Source organism: Anomaloglossus baeobatrachus, chromosome 7 (assembly GCF_048569485.1).
Source record: "Anomaloglossus baeobatrachus isolate aAnoBae1 chromosome 7, aAnoBae1.hap1, whole genome shotgun sequence".
NCBI classification, from domain to species: Eukaryota; Metazoa; Chordata; class Amphibia; order Anura; family Aromobatidae; genus Anomaloglossus; species Anomaloglossus baeobatrachus.
In genome coordinates, this window is record NC_134359.1 from 182,710,181 (window position 1) to 182,724,740 (window position 14,560).

The following is a 14,560-nucleotide window of genomic DNA, read 5'->3' on the forward strand; positions in this document are numbered from 1 at the left end:
ATTAAGCCGAGGGGAGCCTTTACCAGATTTCACAGAATTATAATGTTCTTTAAACCTGACATACATCGGCCTGATGGTTTTTCCGATGTAAAATCGTCCGCAGCCACAAGAGACCACGTACACGACAAAATTTGTTTTGCATGAAATAAAACGATTGATGTTATGCACAGAGGATCCAACAGTGATCAATTTACCTGTTATGTGTGAACTGCAGAACCTGCAGTTCCCACACCTATAATTGCCAACGGGGCTATCCCTTTCTAACCAAGTAGATTAGAAAGGGATAGCCCCGTTGGCAATTAACGGAGCCTCTGTCCCACTAAGTTGATTGGTTGTTGCGCCCGGTTTTGACTAGTATACTGTCTTACATCAAGGACACCGGAGAATTTGTTTCCTTTGTAAAGGGTATCACCTGGCAGGAAAGTTTCTCACTCGCGTCAATTGATGTAGAGAGTCTGTATACTCGTATTCCGCAAGCCATGGGGATAGATGCTGTGGACAGTGTTTTGAAAAGGTGTGGGAAGAGTTCTCTCTTTTGTCAGTTTGTGGGAGAAGCTTTGGACTTCATCCTAAGCAAGGAACCGTTCACGTTTGTGGACAGGTGGTTCTTGCAGTGTGGGGGCACAGCAATGGGTACGCCCGTTGCTTGTGCCCTCGCAAACATTTTTTTGGGAGTCTTTGAAAGTAAGTATGTCTTTGCCGCTTCTAATCCTTTCCTCCGGTTCATCAAATTTTATATGAGATATGTGGACGACATATTCGTTGTGTGGGATGGCTCCCCTGAACAATTTTCTGAATTTGTTAGTTACCTCAATACTAGTAACACAATGAATATGTCGTTCACCTCAGATTACGAGGGTCAGTCTTTAAATTTCTTGGATGTTGCTGTCACTATCGAGAAGGGGCGTGTACAAACCAAAGTATACCATAAGCCGACTGCTTCCAATGCCCTGTTGCCTTTTGGTAGTGCTCACCTGGTACATAGAAAAAATGCACTTCCATATAGTCAGTTTGTGAGACTGCGCCGCATGAATAACAACGATGCGTTTTTTTTTGCAGCAATCGGAGGACTTAAAGGGAAGATTGAGGGCAAGAGGGTACCCAGAACATGATATACGATCTGCTTTTGATAAATGCGTATTAAAACACGCTGAACGTGATGTTTCTGGCACCGCGGACTGGCCCCTAAGAAGAGTGCAGCCATGTAGATTTATTTTTAATTTTAAATTTGGTCCACTCGAGTCTGTGATAAAAAATGCCCTACACAGAAATTGGCACATCTTGGAGCAGGACACTAATCTCAGCGAAATGACTGCTAAAAAACCCCTGGTTACTTACCGAAGGGGCAGTAATCTGAAAGATGTACTGGTCAGAAATAGGCTATCGCAGCCATCTACTTGGTTAGAAAGAGATAGCCCCGTTGGCAATTATAGGTGTGGGAACTGCAGGTTCTGCAGTTCACACATAACAGGTAAATCGATCACTGTTGGATCCTCTGTGCATAACGTCAATCGTTTTATTTCATGCAAAACTAATTTTGTCGTGTACGTGGTCTCTTGTGGCTGCGGACGGAAAAACCATCAGGCCGATGTATGTCAGGTTTAAAGAACATTATAATTCTGTGAAATCTGGTAAAGGCTGCCCTCGGCTTATTGAGCATGTGCGCAGTTCACACAATGGAGATCCTAATGTCCTGCGGTTTACAGGCTTAGAGAGGATCAGTTTACCTCCACAAGGGGGCGACCTGCATAAGATGCTGTTGCAAGCCGAGGCAAGACTTATTATCAAGTACAGAGCCCAAGGTAATTTGGGTTTAAATGACAAAATGATCTTTCAGTTTTTCTGCAAAAAATGTTTGTTTTGTATGACTAACATGTGTCCTTTCTGACATGTATGTATATGTGGACGGTTCTTTTGGATTGTCCACTTGATGTTATTGGCAAGTTGCACTTGCTTGATGTGTTACACTTCTCAGCTGTTTTTAATTGGGCAGTGATGTAGACTGGACGCAACCCCCTCATAAGGCGGTGGTCTATGCCTGTCCCATATGGACCCGAGGAAGCGTGAGTACACGCGAAACGGCTGTCGTCCATGAGGGGGCCCTGCTGTCAACTCTGCTCCTGCTTTTTTACCTGCACCATGAATAAATAAAGTATTTTTTACTGGACGCTGGTGAGTGCTGCCCTATCTCTATTGTTGGACTCTAATTCATACATAAAGCTGACTTGCAACTATTTAGCATATGATTTGTTATGCAGTTACTGCATTGGTACTCTTTTTCTCCTGAAGGTGGGAAAATCTTTTAATTCCTGTATACTACAAATTACAACCTGTTCTCACATTCCTTAACAGCTCAGTGTGTTATTAGGTTGATTCCCAAGTGAAAGGTCACAAGTTTGAATTGAGGAGCAGCTATGAAGAAGATTTCCCAAGAGAAAAGAAACAACATCACCCAGCTCATAGATAGCGGTCTCTCAACCAAGAAAATTACCTAATTGCATCAAGGGAGTGACTTGACAGTTGGAAATATACGAAATGAAGTCCTTCCATCTATTCAAAAGACAAGAGGTGAACATCCAGGCAAAATATTGGAGTCAACAAATCTGCATATCAAAAGGTCTATCAGTTCTGGCGCGACAAACAAGACTGTGGAGGTGGCTCATATGCTTTGTAATACTTAGATCATAGATGTCCATGAAAGCACCATGTGATGCAAGTTACACAAGTCTGGAATGGTAGCAAATATTAGGTGAAGAAGCCTCGACTTCAATATTGTAATAAAAAGCATTGACTTGAGTTTGCCAAAATGTACAAAAGTGGACAGTAGAAGATTGAAAATGGGTGATTTGGAGCAATGAGACAAAAGTCAATAGACTACACTCTGATGGGTACAAATGGGTCTGGAAGAAACAATGGAGGGTCAAATTGATAGAGAAATTGAAGTAACTGTTAAGTTTGATGGCCAAAATGATTGTCTATAAAATTATTGTATCAAAATACAAAACAATATCTTTAATGCCAGCTTACCAGCGCTCTACGGAGCTTGTGGAGTCCTTTCAATCCTTACTAGCAGTCTGCAAGGAAACAGGGTGGGAGCCAGCCACACGTTTCAGAAACACGAAAAAATGCAATATCCAGCGGAAAGATCCAGGACAAATGTCTTCAAGTAAAAAACTTATTTTATTTCACAACTTCATTAAAAATATTCCACAAGTTAGGGCAGAAGATAATGTACAGAGTAGTAGTGTACAGAGAGGGTAGTAGTCCCACCGGACTACGCGTTTCAGCGTTGAATTACGTCTTCCTCATGGTCGGGCTATGAGGAAGGCATAATTACATGCCAAAACGCGTAGTCCGGTCGGACTACTACCCCTCTGTACATTATCTATTGCCCTAACTTGTGGATTATTTTTAATGAAGTTGTGAAGTAAAATAAGTTTTTTTCTTGAAGAAAAAAATTTGTCCTGGATCTTTCCGCTGGATATTGCATTTTTCGTGAAATTATTGTAGTCTCCTGTTTGACGCTGTAGTGGATGGTGAGATATGGAGCTTAACATTCAAAAGTTCAAAACATTGTTACTCTTTTGCTTGTCAGTATAACTACATTCCTTTGATGCTGGAGAATATACACTTTTGGACCATTTAGTGTTTTTACAAGCACTTTGCAACTTTACCCATTTAGTAACATGAGACAACCCCTGTAAGTTTATACTATAAATGAGCTTCAAAAAAGAAGGAATGGCGGTAGATATGAAATGGCAAATTTATTGCACAAACTGCGGCATAGTTACAACAAACACGGGGAGGGGGGGAGTGCAGGAGCGCCGGACGACGGCCGTTTTGCACCACACGGGTGCTTCCACAGGTCCCTATAAATGAATAGAATTTACCTAAAACCTGCTTGATGTTTGGTTTACGCCCCCTAGGTTCTTCAAAAGCAATTTTACTATCTTCCTTTACATCATTTTTTTCCTTGCTTGGCTTACGAGTTTTTCTCTTTGTACTAGGTACCAAGAGAGCTGGTGAAGGTTCTGCACCTGTAAAATAACAAAAGATTTAATTTTGTAATTATTACATCAGTTAGCTATATCATTAAAACTGCACACCTAATATTTTGTAACGTGAGCTTGTTTCGATAAAGCAGCTCTAAACCATCTGGTATGGATTTAAAAAAAAAATGTGAAGGTACCCAGTGAAAGATGCTTGATCAGCTTACAAATTGGGGAATTTGTAAGCTTATTAAACATTAACCCCTTGACGACCGGGCAAATTTTCATTTCACATTTTATTTTCCTCTGCTTCTTCCACCACCACACTAATCTTTCTATAGACATAGCAATATAAGGGCTTGTTTTTTTGTGCATTTATTTGTAGTTTTGAGTGACACCAATTAATTTTACTATAGTTCCCTATGACAGACAATATTTTGATCACTTTTTGGGAACATGAGATGACATTCATATTTTTGTTTACAATATTTACGGAATTAGTTCATTTTATATTTCAAAGGTTGGATTTTATGGATGTGGAAAATCCAAATATTTATTTGTTATTGTATTTTTAGATTGGGAAAAGTCAGATAATTCAAATTTAATATATTAAATATTTTTTAAAACTTTTGAATTACCATTCAATTTTGAAGCTCTCCCAGGGAACTTGTATCTGCAAAGTTAAAGTTTTGAATAATGACACGATAAACTGCAGTACCTCAATATTGCAGTATAACGTAAAAATGATGATCTCCTATGAAGCTTATAGCAATGATAAGTTTCATGGGTGTACAACAATGCCCTTCACTAAATCAATAGCTGCAATGGTAACCAGAGAACATATTGCAGGAAAGTGTGATAGCATAGGAACTATTTAAATGCTGCTGTCAGAAATTGACAGCAGCATCTGAAAGGTTAAACCATATCAATTGAAGCAACATCAGTCTTAAGGTGGCTTTACACGCTACGATATCGTTAATGTTTTATCGTCGGGGTCATGTTGTTAGTGACGCACATCTGGCGTCATTAACGATATCGCAGCGTGTGAGACTTACCAGCGACCTTAAGCGACCTCAAAAATGGTGAAAATCGTTCACCATGGAGAGGTCGTCCCAAACTCAAAAATCGGTTAGGGTTGTTTATCCATGTTGATCATCGCTCATGCGGCAGCACACCGCTATGTGTGACACCGCAGGAGCGAGGAACGTCTCTTTACCTGCGGCCAGCCGCAATGCGAAAGGAAGGAGGTAGGCGGGATGTTACGTCCCGCTCATCTCCGCCCCTCCGCTTTGATTGGCCGGCCGCTTAGTGACTTCGCGGGGATGTCGCAGTGACGACGAATGTCCCTCCCCCTTAAAGGAGGGATTGTTCGGCAGTCACAGCGCCGCCACCGACCAGGTAAGTGCGTGTGACGCTGCCGTAGCGATAATGTTCGCAGCGGCAGCGATCACACGATATCACATGGGCGACGAGGGCGGGTACTTACACGCTCGATATCGCTAGAAATTGCTAGCAATATCATAGCGTGTAAAGCCACATATAGTGATGTGTCTGTCACGAACAATCAAACACAACAATCTGGCTCCCTGCTGTGACTGACAGAAGTCAGCACCCCAATGAGAGCCACTAAATTCTCATAATGGCTCTCACTGGGAGTAAATTGTGGGTGTTTGGTGGGCGAACCCCCGCCAACCTGAACAAAACCGCGCCCACTCAGCATTTTAATTGGCATGTTACAAGTGGGTGAGGTTTCAAGCACGTTAAAAACATCTTAAATATGTGTTCACCTCGAGTGAGAAGATATTTAATAGTGATCCATTTAGGTTCCAAAAGAGCTGGCTCTTTATGGTGAGGAGAGCCATGGAAACTGGATCATCAAAAAGAACAGAACTGCCTATCACTACTAGCTCTGGTTCCTGCTGTTAGAGGCAGCTGCCAAATATAGAATGCAGCTGACACCCATTGTGTATGAGGTGGACTCAGCATCTAAGCCCGCACCTGTACTGGACCCAAAGAATTGTAATAGAACATTGCCCAGTGCATCACACTGCCTCTGCCAGCTTGCCCCTTCCCATAATGCATCCTGATGGCATATCGTTTCTACGTAAATAATGGTATACACGTGGCTATATACAGTAAATGCTCTAAAAAAGGCGTGAATTCTCAGACCAGGCCAACTTCTTTCATTGTGCTATGGTCCAGCTTTGAGCACATTCATTGGTTAATTGCAGCTGCTGTTGGCAGTGGACAGGTGTCAGCACAGGCACATGTCTGTGGACAAAGAAAACCTTTTGCTGAAAGTTACAATGCTTTGTGCTTTCTGACCCCTTCCTATCACAGCCACCATTCCATTTTTGGCAATTTGTGCTATTTCAATTTTGTGAGACTGGACAAGATGAATTTGCCTTCGCTCCTCAACAACATTAAGAAGTGTTGAAAGCCTAACTCCCAGTCTCTAATTTACTGAGTTTTTTATTCTTTGGACCACTTTTGGCAGCAACTAACTATTGCATACCATGAAAAGCCCAAAAAATGTTATGTTTTGGAGTTACTCTGACCCAATCACCAAGGCATTATAATTTGAATCTTGACAAAGATACTCAGATTGTCATGCTTGGCCAATTTCCTTGCTTTCAACACATCAACTGGAAGAACTGACTAATTGCTGCCTTAAATATTTCATCCCATGAGCTTGGGATCAGTGGTTCAATGTCAAAGGGGTTGTCCGGGTCTTTACCATTGATGGCCTTAGTCATCAATGTTGATCAGTCGGGATGTGACCCTCATCAACCCCATCGATCAACAGTTCTTGGTGCCAGTGGCAACCAGAACTGTTCAACCCCATTAATCACTTCACTTGCCAGTGTTTTTTAATGGTTGACGGACACATTTTGGATGGTAAATTAAATGACAAACGTTCAAAAGAAACGCACTGATATACGATTGGGTTCACTTACACTGTATTTTATAATCTGTAGGTAAAAGTCTGATATGAGACAATGGAATTCGCCCTGTATCACCATCATCAAACTCTACAGAAACAAGATCGGTATCTTCATCCTGGTCTACATTTCCTAAAAAATAAAAACCATGGTAATACAAAAAAAGTAAATATTTTATATTGTATTAATAAAATCTTGCTTACTTAAAATCAATCTTGAATTATGTACAAAGTAATTTAATGTACAAGGTAAACCAAACACACTACCCATATCTGGTCACCTGTTGTGAAGCAATCCTTTCTTATTACAAGTTTTGAGTAGTCGTGGAAATCTCGGTTGCAGCCGCCCGAGATTTCCACATCCATTAAATGCGACAATCCCAGCACGTTACCCAGCTCTTCCCGATTGCCATGGTGCGGTGGAAATCAGGGTAATAAGGGGTTAATCAAAGTCCACAGCTGCCACTAAGCCCTAGATTAGTAATAGTAGGTGTCTATGAGACCCCCCCATTACTAATCTTTAATTGAAAGTAAATAAACACAAACACCTAAAAAATTCTTTATTTGAACTAAAAGTAAAAAAACAGGCTCTTTCACCACTTTATTAACCCCCAAAACACCTCTGCAGGTCTGATGTAAACCCCATGAGGTCCCACAAGTCGTGGGCCATGACAATTCCAGCTCTGCTACATTTCTGAAGGCACAGCGCGCAATCATGGAACATGACCGAATGTTGTGAGGTTCAGGCAGACACTGAGCCGCGATGAGCGGTGACATCACTCAGGTTAGTTGCGGTCACAGCTGTAGGTTCCAATGATCCTCCACCTGTGATCGCAGATAACCTCACCTTAAGTGATCTCAATGAATTTACACCAGGAAGTGTAGATTGGTTACGGAAATACAGTATTGTGAGAAAAATTCAGCACCAAATCTGCATCTGTTGGCACAAAAATGCACAAAAACGGTTTTGATGCCGTTTTGGTGCAGTTTTCTTCCAGGAGGTGCAAATTTGATGCTCAAATGTCTGCACCAGATTTAAGCACCAAATTTGTACCTCCTGGCAGAGAACTGCACCCAAACAGCATCAAAACCATTTTTGTGCATTTTTTTGCCAAGGGAGGCAGATTTGGTGGTGAAATTTTTACACCATATTCTTGCACCCAATCTACACCTCCTGGCAGAAAATCCCATCACCACCGCATCATACCACATGTGGTAATTATGCATTTTTTTTTTTGCCAGGAGGTGTAACTTGGGTGCAGGAATATGATGTTAAAATTTCAGCACCAAATCTGAATCTTTTGGCAAAAAAAGCAGTTTTCTGCCAGGAGATGAAGGTCTGTGAACTAAGTGAGAGTTGATTGAGGTCACCTAAGGTAAGATTACCTGCGTTCACAGATGGAGGACAGTGGGAACCTACAGCTGTGACCGCAACTTACCTGATTAACATCACCGCTGATTGTGCAGGTCATTTATTCTCTGCCTGAACCTCATGCTCTATGGTGCCCCCTGTGAGCTTGAGATGTAGAAGAGCTGAATCATCGTGGGACCTTGTGTGGATTACATCAGACTTGCAGGGCTGGTTTGAAAGTTAATAACGTGGTGTAAAAGGGTGTTTTTCTGTATTTTATTCCAAATAAAGGATTTTTTTGGTGTTTGTGGTTATTTCTTTTCACATACAGATTTGTAATGGGTGGGTCTCATAGACACATCCCATTGCTAAACTAGGGATTGTTGGCAGCTGTTAGCTGACATTAACCCCTTATATTACCCTGATTGCAACCACATCAGGGAAATCGGGAAGAGCCGTGGAAAAGTCTTGTTATTGTTGCATCTAATGGATGCGGCAATTCTGGGCAGCTGCAGGCTGCTATTTTTGAGCTGGGTCTCTCCTAGCAACCATGGATCTTCCCAGTCTGAGAATACCAGCCCCCAGCTGCCGGTCTTTATCATGGCTGGGTATCAAAATTGGGGGGAACCGCACACAGTTTGTTTTTTAAAATATGTATTTAAATAATTAAAAAAAAGATGGATGCAGTTCCTTTTATTTTGATACAAAGTCAAGATAAGCGCATGGCTGGAGTCTGCAGCCTGTAGCCGTATGCTTTATCTGTGCTGGTAGGTATCATAATATGGTGGGACCCTATGACAATTTTCTTATTTATTTATACTGTACAATAGACAAGCATAGCGGCTGTGATTGGAAGCAGTCAGACGCTGTGACTCAGGGTGGGGGTGTGTCTGACTGCAACCAATCACAGATGCCAGTGGGTGGGGAAAGCAGTGCATATGCATGAGCCCAATGAGCGGCCCCAGAAGTTGATGGGCAGCCATGGGAGCAGTTACAGCCATGCTGGAGCCTCGGTAAGTATAGTGCTCCTGCACCTATCCCCCTATCCCTTCTACCACCATTTTTAATCGCTGGATTCTGGTCCCCATAGACCTATAGAGGGATCGACGTCCAGCCAGATATCAATTCTGGGTGGGAACCAAACTTTTTTTTTTAAATCCAGTTGTCTACGAGTTTGCTGATTAGTAGTCTTGAGAACACACAAGTAACTTACTTTTTGGTCTGCCAAACAACCACTACTTGAGCACGATTACATCTTGTCAATATGAAGTTTTCCAAATACAGTACCAATTACATTTTTTTCAATAAGCAAATATGTGGTGGATGTCATGTAAGAAACCCCCACAATGTTTGCTTTTTTTCCCCATACTGTTCCTTTCATCACACTTAGGGGTACTTTGCACGTTGCGACATCGCTAGCCGATGATAGCGATGCTGAGCGCGATAGTACCCGCCCCCGTCGCACATGCAATATCTAGTGATAGCTGCCGTAGCGAACATTATCGCTATGGCAGCTTCACACGCACTTACCTGCCCTGCGACGTCGCTCTGGCCGGAGACCTGCCTCCTTCCTAAGGGGGCGGGTCGTGTGGCGTCACAGCGACGTCACACGGCAGGCGGCCAATAGAAGCGGAGGGGCGGAGATGAGCGGGATGTAAACATCCCGCCCACCTTCTTCCTTCCGCGTAGGCGGTGGAGGCAGGTAGGAGATGTTCCTCGCTCCTGCAGCTTCACACACAGCGATGTGTGCTGCCGCAGGAACAAGGAACAACATCGTATCTCCTATTGGTGCGACATTATGGAAATGTCCGACACTGCACAGATCACCGATTTTCGACGCTTTTGCGATTGTTTATCAGTGCATCTAGGCTTTACACGTTGCGAAGTCGTTACTGGCGCTGCATGTGCATCACTTTCAATTTGACCCCGACGATATCGCAGTAGCGATATCGCAACGTGCAAAGTACCCCTAAGGCTTCAGCACCACTATTTAGGATATATACATGCTTCTCTTTCTGTTTAGGAGAAGAAAAAAATGGTGAGTACTCAATCGTCAATACAATAGTAGTGCTCAGTGGTAAAATAAATAAATTTGCAAGTGAAAATGGAACAGGCTTTAACCCCTTTACCCACTGAGCCAATTTTCATCTTAATGACCAGGCCACTTTTTGCAATTCTGACCAGTGTCACGTTAACAGGTTATAACTCTGAAACACTATAACGGATCCCGGTGATTCTGACACTGGTTTTTCATAACATATTATACTTCATGACAGTGGTAAATTTAGGCCAATATTTTTGCTTTTCTTTGTGAAAATATCAGAAATTTAGAGAAAATTTTGAAAATTTCGCAATTTTCAAACTTTGAATTTTATGCCCATAAATCCGAGAGTTAAGTCACACAAAATAGTTAATAAATAGCATTTCCCACATGTCTACTTTACATCAGTGCAATTTTTGAAACAAATGTTTTTTTGTTTTGAAGTTAGAAAGATTGAAAGTTTATCAGCAAGTTCTCATTTTTCCAACAAAATTTACAAAACCATTTTTTTTTAGGGACTAGATCACATTTGAAGTGACTTTGAGAGGCCTAAGTGACAGAAAAATACCCAAAAGTGACACTATTCTAAAAAATGCACACCTTACACTGCTCAAAACTACATCCTAGAAGTTTATTAAACCTTTAGGTGCTTAACACTTTTCCATAAAAATGTTATTTTAGCCATAAAATATTGCATGTTTACAAAGGTATCAGGAAAAAATGCAACATAAAATTTATTGTGCAATTTCTCCGGAATACACGGATAGCTAATATGTGGTGGAAATTAATTGTTGGGGCGCACAGCAGGGTTTGGAAGGGAAGGAGCGCCATTTGAATTTTTGAAAGCAAAATTAGCTGGAATCATTAGCGGATGCAATGTCGCGTTTGGAGACCCCTTGAGGTGCCTAAACACTGGAGCTCCCCTACAGGTGACCCCATTTTGGAAACTAGACCACTCAAGGAATTTATCTAGATGTTTGGTGAGCACCTTCAACCCAGTACGCTGATACCTCATATGTTTTGAAAACCTACTGTTTAGGTGTACACAAGGGCTCGAAAGGGAAGGAGTGTCATTTGAAGGCAAAATTGGCTGAAATCATTAGCCCCACAAACGTGCAAGGAAGCCCCCATTGAACCACCACTGTGGTAGGTCTACATTATTTTCTCTCACCTGTCTTTTATTATGATATGACTACCATGAACCTCATTTATATGATGCCCCTATATAAACCTCATTGTGTCAAACTTCTAGTATACCCCTGATGAAGCCGCATTGTGTGGCATAACGAGTCGGGTTCTGGATGCTTACTTTCGGGACTTTTTCAATATTATTTTTTTCTTTTTTTCCCTCTAATACAGCTCAGTTACCCTGGGATCACATGCCTTATTCTCAATACTGAGATATTATGCCATATATGGCCAGGTATTTATAGTGTACCCTATATGGTTTAGATAGGTGCACCATTTTTCTTTTTTGAAGGTGGCTGTTTTTAGATATTCTGTAATTATGTGGTCATTCAATACATATAATACATTGTATGTTACCAGTTTATTGTATTGATTATTGCATAACCAGTTTCTGAGCATATACTGTAAGGGTGGAATAGTCTTTATTGTGAGCCTACTATGTAGTATTATTATGTCGCACCCTGTAGTTTATTTTAAATATTTTAAAAGATTTTATTCATGTATTCACAAAAAGTGTTTTTCTATAAATAAAATTTTTCTACACCTTAGAAGGTTCTGTGATTTCTGTATACTGTTATTATCAAGATTTGTTTTGTACCTGGTGCCTTATATACCTTTTTTCCGCCGTTCTGAGATCATTAGTGGACGCCATGTCGCACTTGTAGAACCCCTCATGTGCCTTAACAGTAGAGCTCCCCCACAAATGACCCCATTTTGGAAACTACACCCCTCATGGAATTTATCTAGATGGTTGGTGAGCACCTGGGATCCCAGGGTGCTTCACAGAATTTTATAATATTTTGCTGTGAAAATGAAAAAATACATTTTTAACCTCTAAAATGTTTCGTTAATGTCACATTTTTCAAATTCACTAGGGTAAAAGGAGATAATGTTACAGTAATAATAGTACAATTTCTTGTGCAATTTCTACTGAGTATACCAGTACCCCATATGTGGTCAAAAACTACTTTTCAGGCACAGTAGAATGTAAAGAATGAAGATTAGAGTGGATATTTACTTAGAATGGTTTGCTGGTGTCTTGTCACTTTAGCTTTGTTCTCTGAGGTGCCAGAACAGCAGAAACCCCTCACAAGTGACCCCATTTTACAAACTGTGCCCCTCAATTAATTTATCCCTGTGTGCCGAGAGCATATTCACACTACAGGTGTGTCACAAAATTTTATTCTATTGGGCGGTGAACCAAAAATAAATAAAATTTTTACCATTAGTTGTTTTAACCCCAGATTTCCAATTTTCACAAGGGGAATAGGTAAAAAAAAAAAAAGGCCCCATGTGTTTCTTGAACGTGGCAATACCCCAAATGTGACTTTACAGTACTGTTTGGCTATACTACAGGGCTCAGGAGGGAAGTAGCCCTATTTTATTTTTGGAGCACAGATTTTCCTAGAATAGTTTGCGGCCTCAATTTGTAGAGCCCCTAAGCGCTAGAACAGAAGAACTCCCCCTAAAGGGACCAAATTTTGGAAATTATACTCCTCTGGGAATTCATCTATGGGTCTAATGAGAATTTAGTTTCTGGAAAACATCCATGGTATCATACAGTGAATGTTACAGAATTAAAAACTGCAAATAAGTCCTTGTTGCATCCAGTACATTTTAGTGCCTGTACATTGTGCCCAGCTCGTGCTTCTATAAACCTGCACCCCATGCATTTAAGCGGGCTCTCCTCACTACAACAATGCCAAACATGTGGGTGCTAACTGTGGTTTAGGCACATTGTGAGTCTCAGAAGAGAGGGGGGCATTTAGATTTCAGACTCTAGATTTTTCTGGATTCTTTTTTGAAGGGAGGTGGAGCCATAGAGTTTCTCAAGAGCCTTTGTGCTACCAGTAATGTAGAATCCCCTTATATTTCCGTTAACCGATGACGGACCTGTGTGGAGACTTGTGTTTTTTGTGGGTGTAGTTGAATGTTATTTGGTGGCGCTTTTGGTACAGAACATTTTGGATCAGTTCACATTTATCTTGTGTTCTATGCTGAGGATCGGGGTTTCCATCTACATCTCAAAAATAGATGATTCAGGGGAAACCCGCAATGGATCCATTCACTACGGTGACAGTAGAGTTATTCTGGACTCCGTTTGGCCTATGTTCAGCATTCTCCGTCCTTTCAAAGGTAAACAATACTGTGCACGCCTAAAAAGAGGCATAAAAAGATGGACGGGAGGTCAAAGTGATTCCTTCTGTTTCATAACAGTGAATTTTCCGTTGGGAATTATCTCTGAATCACGTTTTTCCAGAGATTTAGGGTATGTGCCCTCGGTCCGCACATGCTGGATCATGGATGCAGAGTATCTTTCCTTGCAGAGATGTAAATGTTCTCCACAGGATACCACAGATGTCCATGCCCACAATCAGGGTTTGTGGACTTTCATTCTGTTTTCCCAGTTGAGGACACTCCGCAGCATAGATTGACATGCTGCATCTAGGGAAGCGCGCCGCATGTCAGTTTACAGTGTGGAGAAAAGAAGCACAGTGGGCAGGGAATTTGTATAAATCCATCCAATGTGCTTTATTGGACAACACAGTGGTTTGGACACAGCGAAAATATGCTGCATCCAAAACGCTGGTATTCCTGATTGTGGGCCCCCCTCTGGGAATTCATCTATGGTTGTAGTGATGATTAAAGGGTGCTTTAGACGCTGCGACATCGCTAACAATACATTGTCGGGGTCACGGTGTTTGTGACGCACATCCGGCGTCGTTAGCGACATCGCAGTGTGTGACACTTCTGAGCGACCTAAAATGATTGCAAAAGAGGTATAAATCGTTGGTATTGGAGAGGTCGCTCCAACACCAAAAATCGTTGACAGGTGAGTAGCGAGTTTGTCTGTCGTTCCTGCAGCAGCACACATTGCTATGTGTGACACCGCAGGAACGAGGAACCTCACCTTACCTGCGTCCCACCGGCAATGAGGAAAGAAGGAGGTGACGGGATGTTTGGCCCGCTCATCTCCGCCCCTCCTCTGCTATTGGGCGGCCACTTAGTGACGTCGCTATGATGCAGAACGAACCGCACCCTTAGAAAGG

At 41.8% G+C, this 14,560-nt stretch overlaps 1 protein-coding gene across 5 annotated transcripts in view; it reads right to left on the reverse strand.

Moving 5' to 3' along the window:
• TNRC18 (trinucleotide repeat containing 18) overlaps positions 1 to 14,560 on the reverse strand; it is a 1,341,710-nt gene that overhangs the window by 192,628 nt on the left and 1,134,522 nt on the right. For all 5 annotated transcript variants that reach the window (XM_075317830.1, XM_075317829.1, XM_075317828.1 and 2 more), the window contains 2 exons: positions 6,947 to 7,063; positions 3,891 to 4,037 (listed from right to left, as the gene is read on the reverse strand). In XM_075317830.1, the coding sequence (XP_075173945.1) occupies positions 3,891 to 4,037; positions 6,947 to 7,063 (264 nt within the window). The remainder of the gene's footprint in view (positions 1 to 3,890; positions 4,038 to 6,946; positions 7,064 to 14,560) is intronic.